Source organism: Gobius niger (assembly GCF_951799975.1).
Source record: "Gobius niger genome assembly, chromosome: 7".
Taxonomy (NCBI): Eukaryota; Metazoa; Chordata; class Actinopteri; order Gobiiformes; family Gobiidae; genus Gobius; species Gobius niger.
The window spans coordinates 16,153,825-16,176,903 of NC_136858.1; the positions used below are offsets into that span (position 1 = coordinate 16,153,825).

Sequence of the window (23,079 nt, forward strand, 5' to 3'; positions counted from 1 at the left end):
ACATTATGAGGCTGATGTAGTGAAGAGAGCAAATATATGAGGTGAACTGAATATGCAGGATTACTGAAACAACTGCAGGTATGTTTTTGACGAGGGAAAAATAAATAAATAAAAATCAACTTGTTGTAATTAACCTTCTAAAATTGTTACGATTTCATTGTGACCTATAATTACGAAGCATGTAGGCTGGAGATGATATCGACTGCTGTTAATGTGGCATTTACACTTTGGTCGAAAGGTAAGTTGGTTGCAGCTGGATTTTAATCATTATTGGCATTTTGGTTTTAATGAATGTAAAAAACATGCAAAGCAAATTGATTAATGTGCCGATCTACGGAGAGAGAAAACACCTGGAGGTTTCTCAAGTGGAGAGAACCTGCTGTAAATGCCAAAAATAAGTCATTGCTTTCTCACTTGGAAACTTCAAGAAACTAAGTACCACATGAATGCAACACAGACAGAGCATTTAGCAACAAGACTGTAATCACTCACATAATTCTGTAAATGGGCATTGAATTACTGTGAACACAACTACATTACGCTGAAACACCAAAAAAAAAACATAAATGAAATATACATATAAAATAAGTAAGTCAATAGAACTGTAGGCCTATGCATTTGAAACCAGAGGTTCACACATAGACACGGTTTAAAAATGTCTCTTTCGGCCCGCACGGAAAGAGACAAAAAGGAAATCAGAAAAACACTAAATACACTGTATCCTTTGCAAAAATAACACACATAAGGCATTTCAACAGGGGCCGTAGTACAGGGGTTATGGGAGTAATCAACGGGTCTTTGGGCACTGTCAGGACCAGGTCAAACTAGGGCCGGGAACAGTTGAGTCCCAAAAACTGAAGATACAGTAGTTAGTTAGTTGAAAATAGATTTCTTTAGATACCTGGTGGGTCCTGAGACGGCACTAAAGAGAGTAACTTTCTTTTTCCAGCTCAAATAAATGATAAAAACGAGTGCTAGAAACTTCATGAATGCATCTAAAGTTGAAATACATTTCTATTCTCAACAGAAAACAGCAGCTGAAGTTGTTCGTTTTGGTAGTGCAACATTTAAATTGCAATATCTTATGGAATATGTCTGCTTATCACAAGAACAAGCGCGCTTTTGTTTAAAACAAAATTATTTTCTGTTCATTTCTGCTTTTTGTCTTGTTGTTTTTGCCCGAGTGTGCAATCTCTCATGTCCAATTACTGTGCAGCGATGCGTAGCTCCTCCTTTACCAAACTGCTCCAGACACAACTGCGTAGGGGGACCCTGATCTGCTCACTTTGAACCAACTTTATGGGGGAGGATTGGTTCTCTTTGGATAGTGGAAACACCTACAGACTGTCTCGAACCACACGACACCTCCCCAAATCAAAACGTCTTCAGATTATTTCAGAAGGACTGTGGATGAAAAAGTAAGAAAACAGATAAAAAACAAGACTCCATCCACTTTTGTAAATTCAAAGTAGGACTTTACTTTGTGTTCTCCTTAGACCCCGTGACCGCCGTCTTGTCTGCCAATTGCCTCCACCTAAAATAAAATCAGACACAAACACTTTCCCAGCTTGCCTCTGCCGCACAGCAGGCATTCTGTCAACTATAGCTGCCTCCTCTCTATCCCTTTCGCTCGGAAACTAATTAAATTCACAACATTTACATTTGGATTTACTGGAGAAAACGGTACAGTGGATGCTCCCGGCGACAAAAAAAAGAGTTCAAAAAGTCAGATTGATTCCTGAAGCCGGTCTAGACTTGTGGAGAAGATAACAATTCGAAGCAGCAACTGGATGTATGCATATGTTTTTGACAGTTATGGAGTGAAGTTTTGCGATAGACTGACTTATTTGGGTCTCCTAAACAAGAGGGATTGCTTAGTGCCGCTTCTACCTATTGAAAGCCTATCTTCTTCAATCATCTGCGAGGCTTTTTTGTTGTGACATATATAACATTGTGGAGGGTGTGGGGGAGACAAGTCTTGATGGAATACACAGATGTGGGGCTGGGAGGCCTTCATCTTCTCCTGGATATTGCGGGCTTTCATTTGATGAGAATGGGCCGATAAGATTTGCTGATTGCACAAGGCTTAATGAATCCGCGCGCCGCTCACTGTCTCCGCTGTAACTCCGATAAGCCATTTCCACATAGTTAAACAAAGTAAACCGCGGCACAACACAGGAGAACAAAAAGAAAAACAGAGGCGCTATAGAACTGTGCAAAAGTTTTAGGGAGGCGTGTAAGGAAAATGCTTCAGCGGATACCGGTGACATTTGATTTTTTTTTTTTTTTTGTTTTTTTTTGTTTTGCCGATTTCAGGAAAGGTCAGAAACTAACAAAGATAGAGATAGAGATTTGGAAGGGTTCTGTACAGTTACAAACAAAGTTAAAAAAAACACATCTACCCTTTCATGATCTGCCCGGACTTCTCTATCCACAAACACACTATGCCTGTCGCTCTTCCTGGGGATGGAATCTGAGGCGTTCCCAGACCAACGGAGGAGCTCAACGCAAATTGTGAAGAAAACGATGAAACCAGCATTTTGCTCCAAACTAGAAGAGCTTCAGTCCAGGAAAGAGAATGGCAAGATATGAAAGTACATTAACCTAAGGGGGTATCATGCTTTTGCAGGTATTTGGTATTAATTTGCTTGCACATCTTCATCACTATCTTTCACTTTGTTGGTTAGAAAATGCAATATTGATCTAAAACAGCTGAAACTAAATTATTCAGTAGTTTGACTCCCTGGTATGCTTACAAAATCCCCATAAGCCCCCATAAGACTAATTTCAGCATCACCTACCTCCAGCTAATGATCAGGGTCACACCTCCACCTCAGCCAATCAGCGCAAAGCCACGCACTCGTCGCGACTCGCGGTCCTGCGTTTAAGCTCCAGCGTTCATCAGCTTCCCAGCTGTGCTGCGACCCACCTCCACCCCTTCCTTCATCCTGCTACATCCTCCGCCCGTCTCCCATACCACCTCCAGTGTCCAGGCTCTGGGGAGAGACATCCCTAACTCTAACCTACCCATCCATACTAACTTTAATCCTGATATCGATGTCTACTGCCGAGATCTGATCGGCAACATATTTATGTCAATAAATCTTTCTAATCGCTGCTTTTGTCTCTATCCACGTTCAAATGTAGGTGGAGCTCACTGGGAGCTGTCTGAAAAAAGCCACTGGAGAAGATTCAAAGATTACTCAAAGCTGCGCTGCGAGTGGCTCGAAAAACACTACTTCGGGTATGTTTTTTGATGAGAGAACATTGTACAGGGTAAAAGTTGCATCACCCCCCCTTAAAGTGTGCATCCAGCGTACTAGTGTTACTTGACGTCTCTTCACATTTCTATCTCCAGGTTTTGAAAACATTCATACAAGCGAAGGTGGCACCACTTACTGTGTCATTGTGTTTTTCCACACTGAATCACATTTTCCTCACGGCCTCATAATAGTCTGATTAGGTTCATTAGGTCTTTTGATGATGCATGTTCTTGTAGACAGACGAGACCAGTGTGTTTGTGTCATACCTTATTGGGTTGAAAATGAATCTTCTCCCTCCTCTCCTTCTACTGTTATGAATTTCCTTAAGACTTTTGCACAGTATTCTTCGTACAGATAATATTCAACATATGCACTGCTGGATATTTTTACATCAACGCAACACGGCCACAACTAGCTGAGACAAATAACCTCAACCCAAGTCCATTACGAATGTACAATATTTACATTAAAAAGATCAAGCGTCTTTGCAAAAAAGTATTTCCCAGTCAAAAAGTGTTCTAGTTTTGATTTTTGATTATTATTTTTTTTGGTCCCCCTCTCTCTCTCAGAAGCGAGTATAAATCTGTACAGTCTCCTCGGAGGGATTAGGCAGCACAGTGTGAGCTGGTCCGTCCATGCATGGGTTAGCAAAACACCCGAGACCGTTCATTGCGACCGCGGTTCCGTAGCTTGCTGGAAGTAACTGCCAAAGAAGATGTATTGCTTTCGAGGCGGTCATGGACTCTCACCATTAAAACACATGGGGCGCTTCATCAGAGAGCTTGATGTCAGCGCGCGATGGCAGGTAGCCTGGCAGGGGAGAAGGCACAGACACACACACACACAGAGAAAGAAGTTTTATGTTGCTATTTGCATAAGAGTGTATTTTTTTTTGCAAGCAAACGCATTTATCTTGGATGGGTCGATTGTTTAGCCGCCGCTGGAGGTAAATCAACTGGAACCGTGTAGATATTTCTTGATGAAAATGCTTTCACCGCGCTGCCTTCCTTCCTGATGCACTAATTATTTTATTGGGTCAAATAATTCACACAGGCATTCCCCTTACTTGGCGCTTGATTGTGTTTTACTCACACATGAATACTAACACAATGCAGTCACAAACGCGGCCTGACAAAACTGTGCAAAGTGCAGCAACGCAATGAATAGGCCATGTGTGAAAAATATGTGAAAATAACGAAAGAAAAAAACTAACATTCGAACATTCACATGCTCCCACGTCGTCCTCTTAGAATTATAAGGCTCTATCTGACATTTTTGAGTTGCACCAATCCAGCTTTTTTGGTTCCGATACCAATACCAATACTGGGGGTTTTGAGTGCCGATATCCGATACCTGTGAGTGAAAAAGTTTATATTTCTCTTTTCTCTATTTTAAGATCAATAAAGCCTTATCTTTTCGTATGATGTTACTAAAGTGATCCGATCATTACAACTGAGTTCATCTTTAACAGCATTTTTTTGTGTGCAGTGATCAAAAATGTATTCATGGAGGTTAAAACTAACTCATCTCTGTGTTCTAAGCTTCAAAATGACACAGCATGCCTACTGTATATTCACAATTAATACTATATTTATTTAGTTGGTGAAAGTTGTGTTTTTAAGTTGGAGCCAAAACAGGTATCGGCTCCGATATCCGATACCAGTGTCAGATCAGTGCATCCCTAATTCACACATTCTTGTTCCTGGACACATTCTGCACACTTTCGCATCTACAGTTTTGTAGATTTGGGTGCTTTTTGGAGTTTTTCATTTGCAAAACCATAAACCCATTTCCATTTTGTTCTGTGAATCGTCAAAACTTTAAACATGCATTACTCAGAACACAGATAGAGCCTTATAAGATAAAGGGGACAGTGTGTTACGTATGCTGGATGAATGAAGTAACACAAGTCAACGAGACAAATGTTGGTGGAGGTATTTTTCACCACTAAAAACACCCAATTCGATGGGATTTACTGGGTGAATTGGTAAGCAGTGTGGCTTTAACTTGTGTCATGAATGGTTCGAAACGGCACGAAAACTTCCCCAGTGCAGGGAGCATGTTAGGTATCTTTTCCTGTGCTGAATCTTCATTTCAGACTGGCTGTCATGACTTGTGCGGTTACTTTCCATCGCCGTATTAGATGGCCACTTCATCCCAATTAAAACAGCACTGTTCTACCTCTAGTGGGGCCTAATTGTTGAGTTTTGGTTACATGTGCCGCGGGTTTGAGATACTGGTCTAACATTTATGCCTGAGCAGACTTAATTGGAAGAAATACTTTCAGAAGATGAAACAGTCCCTGTAAAAAGCCAGTGACAGAGTGTCAGCGAGCGGAGGGAACAGGAACACTGGTTCAGGGAAGGACGCTGCTGTTAAACACATTTGAAAAGTGTGACAAATAGCAAACAAAAGGAAGTTTTCACCTCGGCAGTAACAAAGAATAGTTTCAGGTTTTGTTTTGAGAAAATCTGCAGTTACAGTATAGGGATAACAGTGTTTCAGTGTTTACTAGAGCACTAAATTCAGATTTGGTGGTAAGTCAAGAAGTCATTGTTAAGAATAGAATCATTTATCAGCTCAAAATACTCATTGAATACTGCAAAAACATTTTACCAAGTTTAAAGCCACACCGCGTAGGATTTTCACTTCACTAAAATTGAAATACTAGCATTTATTTATGATCGATCATTTCATCATTGGAAAAATACCTCATAAATGTACAAACATATGTTATTGCTGTGAGCGGCTCAGCTCTCCTAAGACATGACTGTAACTTTACCGGGAGTGTGCATTTCCAGCTCGTCTCCATGGAGATGTTGACTAAAGTCCATATAATTTGAGATTTAAATAGGTAAGATCCTCATCCGGATCCATTCTTTGCAGTAATAGCATTTTCTGTGTTGAGCTGGTCAATAGGAGCATGTTTTGCACTGATGGCAACAGTATAGTCCAAAATGCTATGCAGTGTCCCTTTAAGTACCTTTGTGACGCGACTTGATGTGTAAGTTTAGCAACACAATAACTATGTTGCTACTTCACATGTCTCCTTTAAGAAAACTATTATCATCTAGGACTTTATGAATGATATGGGATGGTTAACATGTTAAATGGCTGTTAGTATTTTCGTTAACCTCTTAGCGCCCACCTGAACCGAGCACATTTTCTCCAGTTTGGCATTACCCAAATCTAAAAGCTTCTTGAAAAAAAAAAAAGGGTCAAAATAGCGACGAAAACGTACTGCAAAAGCAACAATAAGACATTAAAAAAGTGACAAAAAAGCGATACAAAGCAACAAAAACACAAGAGAAAAAAAAAGAAAACACTACAAAAAAGCGACAAAAACAAGTCCAAAAAGAAGAAAAAAATGTGACAAAAAGGTGGTCTTAGCCATTGATTTCGTGCAACACTGGCCTATAGGCTGTAAGCTCCAGTCGAGATGCTTTCAGATTTGGGTAAAACTGAACTGGAGAAAATGTGCTCGGTGAAGAGGTTTTTAATAATCATTAGGTGTTGCTGCAAAAGTCAGTGCATCCGTTATATTTTATAGTCCATCTTCTGTATCTTAAATATCTTGCGTGCTTTCAAGATTCCGTATTTGTCTCAGTGGATTCCTCACTTTCACGTCTAATTAATTGAGTCTCTGGAGAACAATGTATTCAACAATAAACCTCGACCTATAGCCATCAACCATTGCCTGGAAACGCAGCCAGAAGTAGTAAAACCGATAGTAAACTATGGTAATGTATATGCACGGGGTCAGCAGAATACAACACATTTTAAGGAGACTATAAAGTTGATCTAAAAAAAACAACAACATAAAATCAATACAAATTCTTAATCTAGCTTTGGTTGTGTGCAATTGTATCAGGCCAAATAACATGTGGGACGATAAACCTCCTCAAATCCAACTTTTATTCTTGGACTTTATGGCTACTGACAGCAACATGTTTTTTTTGTTAAATTTTTGGTCAGTAATAGAAAACTACTGGGCTAAATTATAACTTGTATTTGTTTACGGGCAGAAAACATCTCTGTGGAATGGATTATACGGTGCCTTCAGGAAGCAGCAGACATGATAGTACCTCTGCTTTTGGAGTCTAAGTGTACATCCACACGGTCCAGCGAGGTCAGCTTGTCTCCCTGCGGGTTTGGGTCTGCTATGGAGGTTACAGTCGGAATGACCTCTTGTTCTTTGTCAGGCTGCTCTGCTGCGTAAGTGTTGATGCCCGGGATCTTCCTGTAGGGTGCACAAGGGTAAATAAAAATACAAAAAAATAGTCAAGTAGAATCGAGAGCTGCCAGCAGCTCTGTTTCACTCAAGCTCCCACATACTGTCAGCATTTTTCAACCGGACTTTGAGATAAATGTATTGAAATCACAATTTGAAAAGTTGTTGTGAAAAGTGTCTCCATTGGGATTATGTCTACAACCTGCTCATCCTGAGGTTCTGAAACATATGTGATTCTTTTGTTAGTCAAGCAATTCATGTTGCAGTATTCTCTCAAATGTTAATATGCCTTAAAATGTGCAGAGGTGGAAGCCGTACTACATTTTGTAATTCAGGTAAAAGTACAGATACAGGAGCAACACGCAGCAGTGTAAAAGTACCTACTTTTGATAATGTACTTGATATTAAAGGTCCATGAATTCATGCGTTGCATTCATGCAATTCAGTTTAAGGCGCATATTCACAATGAACTCATGATGAACTAATCATGAGATCATTTTCAGATTCAAGTTTATATGCTATATTACATTTAAGTTTATTAATAATAATAATAATAATATAATAATAATAATAGATTTAATTTAAAATGCACTTTTCATTTGAATGAATCTCAAAGTGCTACATTTAAAAACACAATAAAACTACACCAGATTAACACCTAGAAGCTTTCCTAAATAAAATCTTTCTTCTACACAAAGAATCCATCATGATCACGATGAATTCATTATTATCATTAATGAGTTCATTGCCTGAATTAACTGTTAATTCATGAGTATTTCAACATAAAGGCTTGTGACCTCACATGAAATCGTAAGGTTACATGAATTCATGCATAATTCATGATCAATTAGTTAATGAATTCATGATGAATTATGGATGAATTCATGTAACTTATTATAAAGCGTTACCAGTATTTCTCACTGATTTTTTTTAAACTCCAATATTTGAAAAAAAATTTTTTATGAGAAATTGAAACCAGATTAAACGTCAGAGACTGAATGAGTCACTGGTATTTTCTAACTATATTAGTGGGATGTTTTTGATCAGATATACTGCCGCTTTAGACACAAAGAGGTCACAGTGGAAATAAATATACAAAAATAAATACAATACATTATTCAAAATACTTTAACCATTTTTTCTTGTACTTTTACTTTTACTCCGGTACTTTCCACCGCTTAAAGCATTAACTGTGAACCGAATCTTGTAATCTAGTCCCAATTGCAATACTCCCTATTCCTCCCTGTTTTGAACCGTTGACGGCAGCTGATTGAGTCTAAAGCAAAGGGGGAAATGTGGGCATTTTTAGCATTCCACTGCGTATTGCACATCACTCTCATATTGTTCACCTCAGTTTTCAATCAATTTTTCATCCCCCTCAGATGCAACCCCCTCGATTCTACTTAACACTAACATCTTGCATTTCTAATTTCAGATTCTCCCCATGTGGTGAGATTTTCCATCTGCCGTAGCGACATTTGGAACACTTTTCTGAAAGTTAATGTCTTTAAAACAGGGTACAGGCAGGCAAAAAATGCAAACTTTTAGAACCTTTTGAATGCCATTGATAATAAAGTAAAATGCCAAACCCACGTTCAACAGGTAAAAAGGGAGATTTTAGTTACCAGTTATACAGTATTTCTCACAGAACAAGCTTTTTGTTGTGAATGTGTGAAATAATTAAAAACTGGCTGGTCCAAACTTTCCTGATGCATTCCTAACATCCCAATTCCGTTTCACAGCTTTCAGCATAGTGACCCAGTAACATCATTTCAACTCTCTGTAAAGTAAAAGTGGCAATAGAAAGAAATGAAACAATTATATATCGTGCACAAGCAGTGGTTTGGCAGCTACTTTTAATAACAACGTGTGATGTATTTTTAAACACTTCTATGGCTTTGGGGACAACAACTTTTTGTTTCATGCCAGAAAATGCATTGAAGGCAATTCCCTGTGAGTGGCGTGGGATTAGTGGCTGCAGGGGATGCTATTTACTGTACGTCCCTCACTGTATAATATATGTTGTCTCTGGACTTATCTCCTCAACCTTTCTTGCCATTCCTGTGCAGTCCGCGCCTCACCTTGGATGGCTGTGTTTAGCATTTGCGAAAGGTCAACCCTCACATTGTCAGATAGATGAATATTGATAACTGCAGGACTGTGACACCCATTCAGCTCTCCAGGAGAACTGATTAGACTGTCATTCCCTGTAATATTCCGCAGATTGAGACAGAGGGGAATTGTCTTATCCCCTCTGGCTATTATTGTGCCGCCTCTGTCCATAACTCAGATATATAGGGAGTCTAAATACTCTGGGAAACTTTCAGAAGCTCAGGGAGTGCGACGCTTACCAGTAGGTAATGGGGCCGGCTCTAAATAAGGCCATTATGCAAACGCATTTACAAAATCACAAAGGGGAAATAGAGCAGTATCTATCATTGATGTGGGTTGGGGGGGATGGATTATTCAAGTTACTAGGCCACCTACTACTACAGCATGCATGTAAAGATATGTTTATGCGCACACGGTGCATTACCTTTTAAATTTATATATGACGAAAATAGCCAAGACCATCAGAACGACAGACACCAGCATGATGATGGCCGTGCTGCTGTGGACAATTTCGCTGTTGTCCACCAGGGGGGCTGCAAGATACAGAAAAACAAAGGGAAGTGTAGTTGCAGGATTTGTTTATTAGCGATCTGAAAATAGTTACCATTTATGTACAGATGTATAAATGTACACATTTATAAAACTAAAACATTGCAGGGATTTGATGAGAGTGATAATCAGATGTGTTGTAAATAGGCACACATCAAGTTAGAAAATGCTGACTATGACAGCTAGAGATAAAGCTAAAATAAAACAAGTCCTCTCTCCTTCTCCTCGTTTTGGACATTGCCTCATTCTAACCATATCTTCTCCTGCCTTTTCTCACAGAACTTTATATCTCCCACCACATCCATAAATCTAGGAATGTTATTAGCAAGTTGTTGTTGTTGTTGTTGTTGTTGTTGTTGTTGTTGTTGTTGTTGTTGTTATAAAAAGGATCAAAGCAATGCAGAAGGCCCAATACTTCCAATACTATAAATAGTTGTATTCATGTATTTGATGATGATAATCACTATTATAATTCTGCAAACATGACAAACAATATGTGTTCAGCTGATCTATTGGGCCCATTATTTGCAATCACCTATTAGTCTTATTCTTGGTCACAAGAATAAGAAAAGGCCAATACATTCTTGACAAAAGGCTCTGGCATTGGTTCTCAAACTGTAGTATGAGTACTTGGGCATCTGGCAGGTGGTACTCAGGGACATATTCATTCAGTGGTGCCCAACGTACGGCCCGGGGGCCAAATGCGGGCCCCAGACACAATTCTGGTGGCCCTAAGGCTTCTTATTAAATTGCTACAAAAAAATGCAAGCAGCCATTTTTGTTAAAGGTCTGGAGAACCGGAAAACCTCTGATAAATGCATCCCGTTAAAAGCTTTTACTGCGTCGGCCACTGATCTATGAACATTTCAATATGCATATTATGAATAAAACAATAAAAAAGTTTGGAAACCCCATTATTAGAGAAAATTTAATTTATGCTTTGGTAATTCTTCTAATCTAGGTGTTTTTCTGGTTTAGACATTTTTTTTTATTATTCACTAATTGCTATTGTTAAGATAGATATTGGCCCCTAAAACTTCAACAGAGCGACTATCTCCTGCTCTGAGTTTTAAAAAATGTATTTAAGTATCAGTGAATAAAACATACTCACCCTTGCAAAATATAAATATAAACTATATATAATGTACACTCAGAAAACCACACTGGGAAATGTCCAGTGTTGTTTTGGTCTACCCCTACTCTGCTATTTAAAGTGAGTAGTTTACATGACACTCAAGCTGTGTCTTGTTCCCTAAAAAAAATATTCCGTGAAAAGTGTTTGCCCAAGCGCCTATGTGTGCCGAACTGACCTGGAGAGAGGCGCGTGGCGTAGACGTTCACCTGCACCCCCGGCTTGAGTGCGAACTGCACCAGATCCTGATTCAGAGCACTTAGCAGGACCTGAGAAAGCTATGAGGGAGAGTGACAGAGCAGAGAAGAGTCAGTTAGCGCCCGGCTGCACTGCAATATCCCACCACCGGCATCAATATTTCAGTCGCAGTCATTCCGTCTGACAGCCTGAATTATGAAGCAGAATTGAAATTCCCTTCTAAAGAGGAGCAAATGTTGATGTCGACACGTGAAGCCAAACCCAACGTCGCTAAAGCCAGGCTGGATGTGACGGAGAATCCCATCAGGTGTAAAAGGGCAGGTGGTTAGCGATGTAGCAGTGGCAGTGACATTTCACAAAATTAATCCCTTTGCTATTTCTGTCTCACTGAGGACTGGTTAACCTAAAGGAACCGAAGGCCACACACGTGTACCTCCAAAAACATTCACTTGGAGAGATAATATTTTCAAAATATAGAGTCATCCAGGAACTACAGTTACTACTATTAGAGGTAACTACTACAACTACAGCAACTATTTCAAACTGGATAGACTCAGACAGACAAAAGCAGCAATTATTAAGATTTATTGACAGGTGCATATTAATTTTTAGCGATCAGACCCCGGCAGTAGACATCAAAATATGAATTAAAGTCAGTGTGGATGAGCAGGCCTGGACACTGGTTGTGGTATGGGAGACCAGCAAAGGATGAAGCAGGGTGAAGCCACGGACAGAAGAGGCGATGGATGGATGGGGTGGAGGTGGGTCGCAGCACAGCTGGGAAGCGAACAAGCCATAATTGCTGGAGGGTTAAAAGCAAGACCGAGGGCCATGATTGGCTGCTACGGAGGTGCGGCTCTTACGCTGATGGGCTAAGGTGGCGTGACCCTCAAAGAAGCGATCATTGGCTGGAGGTACATGATGCAGAAATTAGTCTCCGAGGTTGAATTTACGCCTAGGCTTCATCATTCTGATTATAACATTTTGCGTAAAGAGAACATAAACATACAGGCATTTGGAAAGTAACTGAAGTAACATGGAGACATAGTAGCCAAGGTATTAATATCGCCATCACTACTGCTTTTACTACTACTACAACTAAAGGAGCTCAACGACGGACAACAACGATGGACCACTCCTGGACAACTAAGAGTAGCGTTACTGTTACTATAACTGGTACCATTATCAGCCACTGCAGTATTCCACTGAGGTTATTCTTCAGCGCGTACTTACTCACACAAAAGTATGCAAATGACTTCAGCGGAGGTACGCCGTCAATTTCCACCCCGACTCTCTTGAAAGTTCAGCCAAGCAGAGCCATTGTAAATCAAAGTGTGTCTAATACAATACAATGGCTGTTTTAATTTTGCCTCCGTGAAGTGCTCTGTGTTCTCTCTTGCTTTTTCACACCTAGGAAGATGAAGCAGTCATTTAGCACGCAGCCAAAATGCCTTCCCATTTGAGTCCTTAGCCATGCCTCACTAATTCCATCTCGCTCTTAAAAAAAAAAGGGGAAAAAAAAATCTTTCCACTGGTTAAAATTAGACGGCTCCAGCGCAGTATGAATAATTACTTTTTGTTCCAGTGGCATATCAGGGTCAGTAAATCTATTACACGTTTTAATAAGCCGCACCAACGCATTGCGCATGTCGGCGTGTGGCTCTCACTCAGTCAGTCAGTCAGTCCGCCCGTCAGTCAGTCCGTCCGACGGCATATCTCCTCCGTGTGGCACCGCCGACTCGCTGGAGATGAGATGAGGTGGAGAGCGCAAGTGAAGATTTATTGCCCTATTATCGGTGCGATTCTGCCAGGTAATCAGACAGGCTTTAGATAAATACATCTCTTTAATTCCCAATCCAGCAGCGCCTGCCCCAGTTTGTCTCCCCTCCACGCTGGTGCCAATTATGTGATGCATCAACGTAATTAAATACCTATTAACAGGGAGCGACTGTGAGCCAGCAAAACGATATTTGCTCAGGAAACAATGTCCCAGAACTAGTGATGAACACACAGGCCTGTCCATAAAGAACTGCTTAGCATATTGTTGTTTACATCTAAAAACGGTTGAACTGAAGCCAGAGTGTCTTTTTGTAAAAAAAAAAAAAAACAGTCAAAGGAGTCACAGCCCGGCTTGACCCAGTGCACAACAACAGCACAGGTTCTGGCTTTAATTAAGACATTTAGCGAACTCTTTAAAAATGCGTTGGAATGGAAATATTACCGCTGACAAATAAAATGTTAAGAAATGACAAGAACCTTTTTGTACATGTTTGTTTGTAGCGATAAGGAAACAGGCACCCAGAGAAGACCTATGCAGAAATAGGTTCAAATGTAGGGTGAGTGACCAGATGTCCCGAGTCTTTTGTCCCACGTCCCAATAGATTTCTCCAAAACCACTGCTTTGTCCCAGTTTTCCCCCATGTCTGTCCCACTTGTCCTGATTTTTGGTCAATGTAGTCCTCAACATAACACTTGAAACACTTGAAAATTAATGTTTTTGGCCCCATGTGAATGCCAGATACCAAGTATAACCAATTAAAAACCTAAATTATAGCAGCTCAATGCGGATTGGTGCATGTCATGAGATATTAACCGTTTTACCATTCAGCACGGGACAAGACAATCAAGATTCGGCACCTCTTTCGCGTATTCCAGAATTTTGTCCCAGTTTTGAAGTTGTAAAATCTGGTCACCCTATTCGAAGGGCAAACTCCACATGAGGAGCTGAGAGGCGATTGGATTGGCATATTGGATTGAATTTCTTCTAAGCTGTACAAAAAACATATACAGAATTGTTCAGCCCTGTAAGAAAGGGAACCGATCTTTCAGAATCGGTTCATCATTTTAAGGCAACCCAAATATAAAACATAATCCTCAAGTTGTGAAGTTTAAGTGATATGACAGACAATATTTATTCTATTTATGTCTCGCTATAGGCAAAGAAGAGAGTTTACTACACTCTGAATTTTTAATAAGCTCTCACCCGGTTAGATACACGGGAAGACATTGCTCTCTAGTGGCGCTGCGCTGTATTACAATCTCAAAAAGGCCAGCAGCAGGGACATTAAATCTCAGTAATAAAAGCTCAGATTTGCCGTGTGCGATAATGAGGGCAGTTTGGGAGGCTATTTATGCAAAATACAAAAAAACCTCGATGAACAATTTAAAGTTGCGAGAAAGTTCGCAAAGTTTAACAAAAAGTGCCCAAGTGGATGGAGCTGACAGGCAGATGAGGAGAGAGCGGGAGATTCAGGGGTGTGAGGATGGCATAAATAACATCCTTCTTGTCTGTCTGTGATAATGCCACTGTTTTCCATATTTTAGCCCAATTACTGGCAGGCCGGTGTACTCTTCATCACTCCTGACCTTTTCAAAATCATAACACTTTTTCCTACATACCAAGCAGCCGTGGCTTCAATTCAATTCGCTGTGCTCGGGAAAATACTTTTCGGACTTCAAACTTCCCACGGTTTGGTAATCCATCACAATGAGCGTGATGTCTGCCTTTATTCTCGTCAAAGCTGGGTCTGTCGGTGGTGTTGCGGCGCAGAGCGGAGCCTTCGAACCGGGCTGCACTTAAAAATTGTTTTCTTTATATGTGGCTGTTACCGAACTTTGACAAAGATAGAAGCAGGCAGTGCGGTGCTCATTGAGATGCATGGCTTTGGTGAGGAATAGCTAATATTACGGGAACGAATTGAAAGCTGTGACTGTATAACAGACCACACACAGGTCGTGGACAGTGTTACAAAAGCTCCTGCATATGAGTAATAATGGTAACCTATTGTGTTTATCCCTAATGTCTGAAGCTAATGTTTGACTACCAGGGGTATTTTTCACCAATACAACTGTGGAGAAATAAATGCTCTATTTATGGGGTAAAATGTTACGCGGTGTGGCTTTACACCGCAAAAAAATGGTAATTGGAGGGGAATAAGTCAATTACAACGATGTCTTTTGCCAAGAATTGGGAAAATGGAAAAAGGGCCGAGTCACCTTAGATCCGGAGTTCTGTCTCTTGGGTGGGCATCAAAATGTTTGCTGCCAAAAGTTTGGTTGCCAAAAAAAATAAAGCGCTGGATTTCTATTTCTAACCTCTTGTCTTAGCCTGAACCAAGCACATTTTCCCCAGTTCGGCATTACCCAAATCTAAAAAGCCGCTTGACTGGAGAGTAACAGTGCAATGCCTCATTTGAAAGACCTACAAAATTGATCGTAAATTGATCATGGTCACATTGTCGCCGTGTTTTTTGTCACATTTTTGAAGAGGTTCTCTTTTCATTGCATTTTTGTCTCTTTTTTTAGTCACTTTTTTGGTCTGTTTTGTTATGTTTTCATTGCGTTTTCGTCACGTTTTTGTGTCACTTTTTTGTGTCACTTTTTTGTGTCACTTTTTTTAAGCTTTTAGGTTTGGGTAATGCCAAACTGGATAAAACATGCTCGGCTGGGGTAGGGGTTAAGATTATTATTGTTAGTAGTATTATTGTAGGTTCACATTTTTTTACCATTAGAAAGTGCATGCTTATTCACTAATAAGACATAATAAAAATATACCTGAAAGTCACTATATAGTAGGGCTGGGATAAAATATCGAATCGGATTTGGATCTCAATACTATGTGCTGCAATACCAAGTATCAATACTTTATTGCAATACTTTCAATACTTGTTCTTGGACGCATTTTTATCATTAACCCCTTTGTTTTCCTGTAGCAGCACTTTGTTACATTTTGTGTTAATGTATTTTTCAATCTTAACACTAACACACAAGTTGATAAACTTTGGACACATGACTGTTTTCTTTCCATACATTTTAAGATAAACATATCACTCATCATAATTACTTATTGAATCGAGATACGTATCGGATCGGCCCATGGGTATCGTGATACATGTCGGATCGTGACAAAAGGGGATCGTCCCAATCCCAATATATAACATACATTACACATTGTTTTCATTGTCCCTTTAAGACCTATTGCTTTGTTCACGAGGCAGGACGTTTTTTCAGGAACAATCAGTCTTTAATGTTACCCCAACGGGGAATAGAACAATTTGATCACATTCAATCAAGTCATTTTACACCCTGTAGGCTCCCCTCGAGTGTCATGCAACTTAATATGAGTTTGTAATGTTCTAATTTGTGTGGCAGGCAGGAGTCATATCCAGCAATAAAACCTCCATTATTGATGAGATGGGGTAACATTAAAAGGAACTGTGGGACTCCTGCTAAATTAATTTACAATGCCTTATTCTCATATAAACTTTCCAGCTTCTCTCTGTTGGTTGAAACGTGCACAAGGAGACAGTATACATTTCTCCTGGGATGTATCCCCTAGAGACCCCCTGTCTTCAGTTACAATGTTGTTCATACATTTAATTATCACAGTGCACCCTGTGTCTGTCCACTTTCATGTGAGTGAGTTGACAGAATGAGTACCTGGTCAAGATTGGCCCATTTTTCATCCACAGCGTCGCCTCTCGACCCCGTCTCCGGCACGAGGTAAAGCTCCGCAGTGGTCGGCAAACCGGGGAGCACTGCCACCAAGAGCTGATCTTCACTGATTCCTGTGACCTTTAATTAAAAACAATGCATGAGTAAACATTTGGTTAAAAGTGACATGATCTGGCGTTTTACATACACACAAGATAACAGATGTAATTCTTCAAAGGGCAAAGGGCTTCTATCAAGCTAAACTGACTTTTCGATCTTGTTATAGTGTTGTTTCTTTGTAAAAACATCCAGAGTTACTTTATGATGCATATTCAGTTGGGCTGAATATGCTCAGCTTTGTTCTGTTCATTTCAGAGCTCAAATGACCTTTACTAACAGCAGGCAGCATTATAGCAAGGGATGAGTTTAGACATTTTTTGTGCTTAGAAGTTTGAACCATCCATCAGTTTTTTTCCGCTTTACCCGGGGGCCGGGTCACGGAGGCAGCTGCCTGAGTGGATATGCCCCGAGTTTTCTCTCCATGCACACTTTCTCCAGCTCTTCTGGGGGGATCCCGAGGCGGCACCAGGTCAGTTTAGAGACACTGTTCCTCCAGCGTGCCCTGGGTCTTCACTGGTGCCTCCTCCCAATGGGACATGCCCAAAACACTTCCCCAGGGAGGCAACCAGAAGGCATCGGGAGCAGACACCGGGTCACCTCAGCTGACTCCTCTCAACGTGAGGAAGTGGCGGCTCTACGCCAAGCTCCTCCTGGGTGACTAGCTACTGCAGCCAACTGAGTAAATAATCCCTACATCTGATTTTACATACAGTAAGAAACAATACACATATGTTGATATTTATTGATATTATGACTTTTATTTATCTTGATTGTTTTTTACTTTCTGGCTTTTATACTTAACATTAACATTTTAAGACTGTTTCTTTTATTTTAATAATTTCCAGTGTTTCCTCTGAAGGAGGCCTCGGGACTGGTGGTTGGCTTCTGTCCTATGGGTGCCTCTGATGGTGTTTCCTCACCTTGTTTGCCTTATATACCTCATGTTTATTTTCTTGTGTGTGCATGAGGGATGTGTGTGTACAGGGTGGGGAATGTAGGTGTTGGTGTGTGAGTTTATGAGACCATTGTGATGACTTTATTTAACCAGGAAAGTCCCATTAAGGTTAGGAAGGCCCCCGTCCAGGTGGGAATCAAATTTAGGACCTTCTTGCAGTGAGGCACAAGCGCTAACCACTACGCCACCGTGCCGCCCAAAACCACATCTGTAAATATTGGGGGTTCTGTAACACTTTGTGAAGCACCTGTGTATGAAAAGCACTTTATAAATAAAGTTTGACTATATGCAGACTCTCCAAAAAATATTTTAATAGTTTTTGATAGTCAGCCATATCAAGCGACAGATATTGTGAGAAATACAGTTATTTAACCTCTTAACCCCCGCCTTAACCAAGCACATTACTCCAATTCAGTTTTACTCATATCGAAAAGTGTCTCATTTGAAAGACCTACAAAACTGATCTAAGATTTTTCCATGTGTTCCCACTTTTTCATCGTATTTTTGGTGCTATTTCGTCAATTTCCTCACTTTTGTCACCTGCATTGTTACTGTTTTGATGCTTTTTTGCTGCGTTTTCGTCGCTATAATGACACTTTATTCAAGAAGCTTTTATTAGATTCGCTTAGAGTCAAACTGCAGAAAATGTGATCGGTTAAGGCGGGGGTTAAAAGTTATAGTTTATATAGATTTTTTTGTATTTATTAAATGAATTATTTCAAGGGGTGTCAAACATAGCTTGTCATGATGGGTTATAGATGATCTCAAGGCTAACCCAGCATAGAACCACTGACTTTAAAAGCTAACATGCTCGGCTTTCTGCTTCATACATCATTTGCCTAAGTACCGGTCCCTGCTGCTGTATAATGCACATATCAGCCACAACACACAAGTTCAATTTGACAGATTGTGGTCAAATACCGGGGCTTTTAGTGCAATCCCTCCAAGAGCAGAGGTCTCCTGTCATCTTCCCGGTGTCAAACGCGGTAATATCTGACACGACATGGGGTCAGACTGAATGTTTCATACTGAGGGCTACTAAGGGATAAATTTAGACCCGAGTATCCAGGTCTTTTACATAAGCCACAGTGTTTTCGGCGTCCCCGTAGATTCCGAGTGGCGAAACCGGACACTTAACCACACTGCAACTCCCCTTTTACTTGAGGTTTTGGTGTTCTCTGGAGTCAAGCAGCAGCTGTCGTTGCTGCGCCTGCTCTGCCCTTTAGTATTTTGACAAGTTCTCTGAGAGGCCATATTTTAACGGTGTTCTATGTCAGTGTGCGATGTCAGTGTGCAGAGGTTAATGGCTGATTACACGGTGAGGTTAAAAAGATGGACAGAGTGAAGCTCGCACAAAGCCGCATAGTCACAAGACGAATGCTGCACACTCCCAGTCTGGGAAATATTAGCTCAGTGAAGCCTTGGACATTTCACTCTGGGCTAGTGAGGAGCTGTTAATTGCCAAGTTTGAAAGAGGGTTTCTGGGCTTGACTGCAGAGTTGTTAATCTGAATAGGTTTTTTATGTAATACTCGCTGGCAGCAGAATTCACCTGGACTATTGAGTTCTTCACCACTCTGCCGATGTCCTCTCTCCACTCAGACACTCCTGGGTTCAGCTCGTCCAGATTGGAGGAGAAGGCTAAAACATGGGAGCGAAAGTAATCTGGAACACAGGGGAGAAACAAACTCATTTTAGTAAAAGATAACACTTATTCATATGGACAAAAACATTTAACTACTCCTTAAAGGAATAGGCCACCGTTTTTGCATACTGAGATATGTTCTTACCTTTTTTCACCCATAAGACACACAACAGTGTCTTTTTTCCATACAAATGTCTGCTTACACGTGATATGCTGCAACAGTCGACAATTGTTTTGCTACACTACAAAGATAAAAAAACAAAATAAAATAAAGAATCTGTAAAGCCCTGACCAGCAGAATTCTATGGCTGAACTGGAGACTGTTTTATTGCCAATATTTTGGCCCAGTTCATGGTAGACCTGTGTGTAATAACTGGACCTATGATTAATTAAGGGAAACAATGTTCTCCTAATTGTACCAAAAAAGAAAAAGTTGTGGCATAGTTTTAAACACAAATGCTCAATTATTAATAAAACGATATAGGCACAAAATGGCAGTTTGTGAACACATACCAAAAAGAAAAAACAAAACAGATTATTTCTTTTTTGGCAGCTTCTTTCAAAAACTGATCAATCCCAAAAAGCTCTATTGGTTGATGCCCTCAATCTGAAATGTCATCATTATATTTTAGAACGTGATCCCATTGCTTCGGGTAACGCTGCATTCAAAAGGTTTTGGTCAGTGGATAGAAAGCATTGCAATAAACACTTTTTTTTTAAATTACAAGCACTAGTCTATAGAATATATTTAGCATAATATATGCAGTAAATTAGGGTCAAAGTTCACAGGTTAATAGGGCAAAATGCACTGACCTGAGATCACATATTCCATGCAAATACAAGGTGAATGCCTTTGGGGCACACTGCCCTCTGCCTGTTTGCTAGCACATTACTAGTAGTGTGCAGGAGGACTCTCAGTCAGTTTAACGTTCAACCGGATACAATTCACTCATCTCACATCCAGCAGAACTGTTCATCCAAAACCCACAAATAAACTTGGATATTCATTTCAGTAAGTAATAGGCAAGAGAGGCACAATGTGTGGGCACAATGCCTTGGTTTTGTGAACACATTTGCCGGAAAATCAAGTGTATTAGGCCATTAAACCGGAAAACAATAGTCTATTAAAAAGAGCTCTGCTGAAAAGCCAGAAACCCGTGCTTTTAACTGAGATGAAGTGATTTAAAATAGAGAGGAGATGAGAATATAAACAGACATGGAGGAATAAGGTCTATTCACTCTCTTCATAGTCAATAAATGATCAGTTTTTTGTGGATGTTTGCACCACTAAAAATGTGTGCTACTGAATTATCATGGGACACATACCCAGAATACTTGTAAAAGTATATACTTGCAATGGTCTATGGGGAAAAGTGCTCTCAAGAGATAGAAACAGACCCTGTCATTCATTTACTTAGTGCTGGCCCTCTGGTGGGAGGGATGGAATTATTATTGTTTTTCTTCGGAATAAAAAAGGAGGTCCCAAATAATTATGATCCTATATAAGATTATATGCAAAGATGGAAAATAAGAAACACAAACTTTAATCAATTATACATTATGTAATCTACTTCCATCAAGCATTCAACACTGAGGTTGAAAAACTAGTGTGAACGTTTACGCACCTCCCAACCACATTTGTAATAATGTGAACAATGCAGAAAGGGAAGAAGAATTATCTCCACAAGGCATGAAGTTACAGATGAGACATTCCCAAAACATTTAAGAAGTCTTCTTTTCATCATTAAAGATCTGTGGATAAGTCTCCAAAGAGCAGTGTGTGCAAGACAGCCCACAAATCTCTCAGCTCTGGAATATTTTTGTAAGGAAATGAGGGTTCCTGGGAGTTCGCTCAACCCGTCCACATGTGCTTTGTGGTGCCCTGCGGGGGGTGCTCCAGGAGTATGGGGTCCGGGGCCCTCTGTTCCCTGTATGACCACAGAAGGTGCATGGTTCGCATTGCCGGCAGTAAGTCAGACCTGTTCCCAGTGCGTGTTGGTCTCAGCCAGGGCTGCCCTTTGTCACCGATTCTGTTCATTACCTTTATGGACAGATTTTCCAGGTGCAGCCAGGGGTCGGAGGGTGACCGGTTTGGGAATCTCAGGATCTCATCTCTGCTGTTTGCAGATGATGTGCTCTGGGGCGGTTTGTGGCCGAGTGTGAAGTGCCTGGGATGAGGATTGGTAGGAGGAGCTCAAGTCTCTCGGCGTGGATGTGATCACTGTAACGGATTGTTGTGGTGAGTAGAGTAGAGTCGGGGCAAAGTTCTCGATTTACTGGTTAATCTATGTTTCTACCCTCACTTATGGTCGTGAGATCTGGGTAATGACCAAAATGACAAGATCGCAGATAAAGTCGCCGAAATGAGTTTCCTTCAGAGGGTGGCTGGGTGCAAACTCAGAGTTAGGGTGAGGAGCTCAGTCACCCAGGAGGAGCTCGGAGTAGAGATGCTGCTGTTTCAGATGCCTCCTGGTTGCCCCTGGAGGTACCATGTCTCTGAGCCCCCGATCTCCCCAGAACAGCTGGAGGCGGTGCAGGAACCCAAACTTTTGCTGAGGCCTTTTTTCCTTTTATGTTATTTTGAAAATGTAAACAATGAAAATAAAACTTAAAAGACTTTTCTTTTAATGTTATGCGAAGGCCTCATGTGTAACTTCGGTGCTTTGTCATCCTTTTTCCCATCTTTTTGTACTGTTACAGACCTTGAATTTTCCAACCTAAACAGTTAATGCATATAACTAAAGTCATTCTATTTTTTGTGATGCTTAAAATAATCAGATTCTATCTAACTATTAATTTATTATGAGCAAATGACTTTCCCTTTCATCTGTAAGGGCTTTCATGAATAGTTAATAGAAAATCCACTTAATATAGAGAGAACCTGCTGATTTCTCTACTTTCTGATCAACACATTTCTGAGTTGCTTTGCTTCACTAACACACAACTAACAATGAGGCTTTACCATAGACAGCGATCGCCATCTGATCCTGATGCACAGTGCTGCCCAGTGATGCCTGCACGGTGACAGTGTGGCTTCCAACTTTCGAGAAAGTGTAGGTCATGGCTCCGTTTAAAGTCACCAACGGCTGCAAAGAGACACAAAGAGGAAAGATGACCCCTGCAGCTCAGCATGTGGGACAGGAGAAAGAGCCATCAGACGGGATGTACCTCCGTTTTGTTATCAAACCACCAGTAGTAAGTGACCGTCCCCACTTGGCTGGGACGTAGCGCTGTAGTGAGGTTTACTGCTTTATTCTTGACTGCGACAGAAGGAGCTGAGAGCTGCACCTGTTCAAGTTGACCTAAAAGAAAAAAAAATCCAAATAACGTCTTTTTTACTATGCACAGAATACTCAGAGCATTTCACTAAAAGAGGCATTATGCATTTACAAAACAGTGATTATGGGTGGACATTAAAAACATTAAGTCTGCAGGATGAATT

The 23,079-nt window shown here is 40.6% G+C and overlaps 1 protein-coding gene across 1 annotated transcript in view; it reads right to left on the reverse strand.

Moving 5' to 3' along the window:
* Positions 1-3,801: 3,801 nt before the first annotated feature.
* The window catches only part of LOC306965778 (VPS10 domain-containing receptor SorCS1-like), a 95,178-nt gene continuing 75,900 nt past the window's right edge, over positions 3,802-23,079 (reverse strand). Inside the window, exons 20-27 of the mRNA XM_079560329.1 lie at positions 22,806-22,939; positions 22,600-22,723; positions 19,545-19,657; positions 16,925-17,059; positions 11,466-11,565; positions 10,031-10,139; positions 7,349-7,503; positions 3,802-4,073 (exon numbers count right to left, since the gene is read on the reverse strand). Of these exons, the coding sequence (XP_079416455.1) occupies positions 4,015-4,073; positions 7,349-7,503; positions 10,031-10,139; positions 11,466-11,565; positions 16,925-17,059; positions 19,545-19,657; positions 22,600-22,723; positions 22,806-22,939 (929 nt within the window). The 3' untranslated portion in view covers positions 3,802-4,014. The remainder of the gene's footprint in view (positions 4,074-7,348; positions 7,504-10,030; positions 10,140-11,465; positions 11,566-16,924; positions 17,060-19,544; positions 19,658-22,599; positions 22,724-22,805; positions 22,940-23,079) is intronic.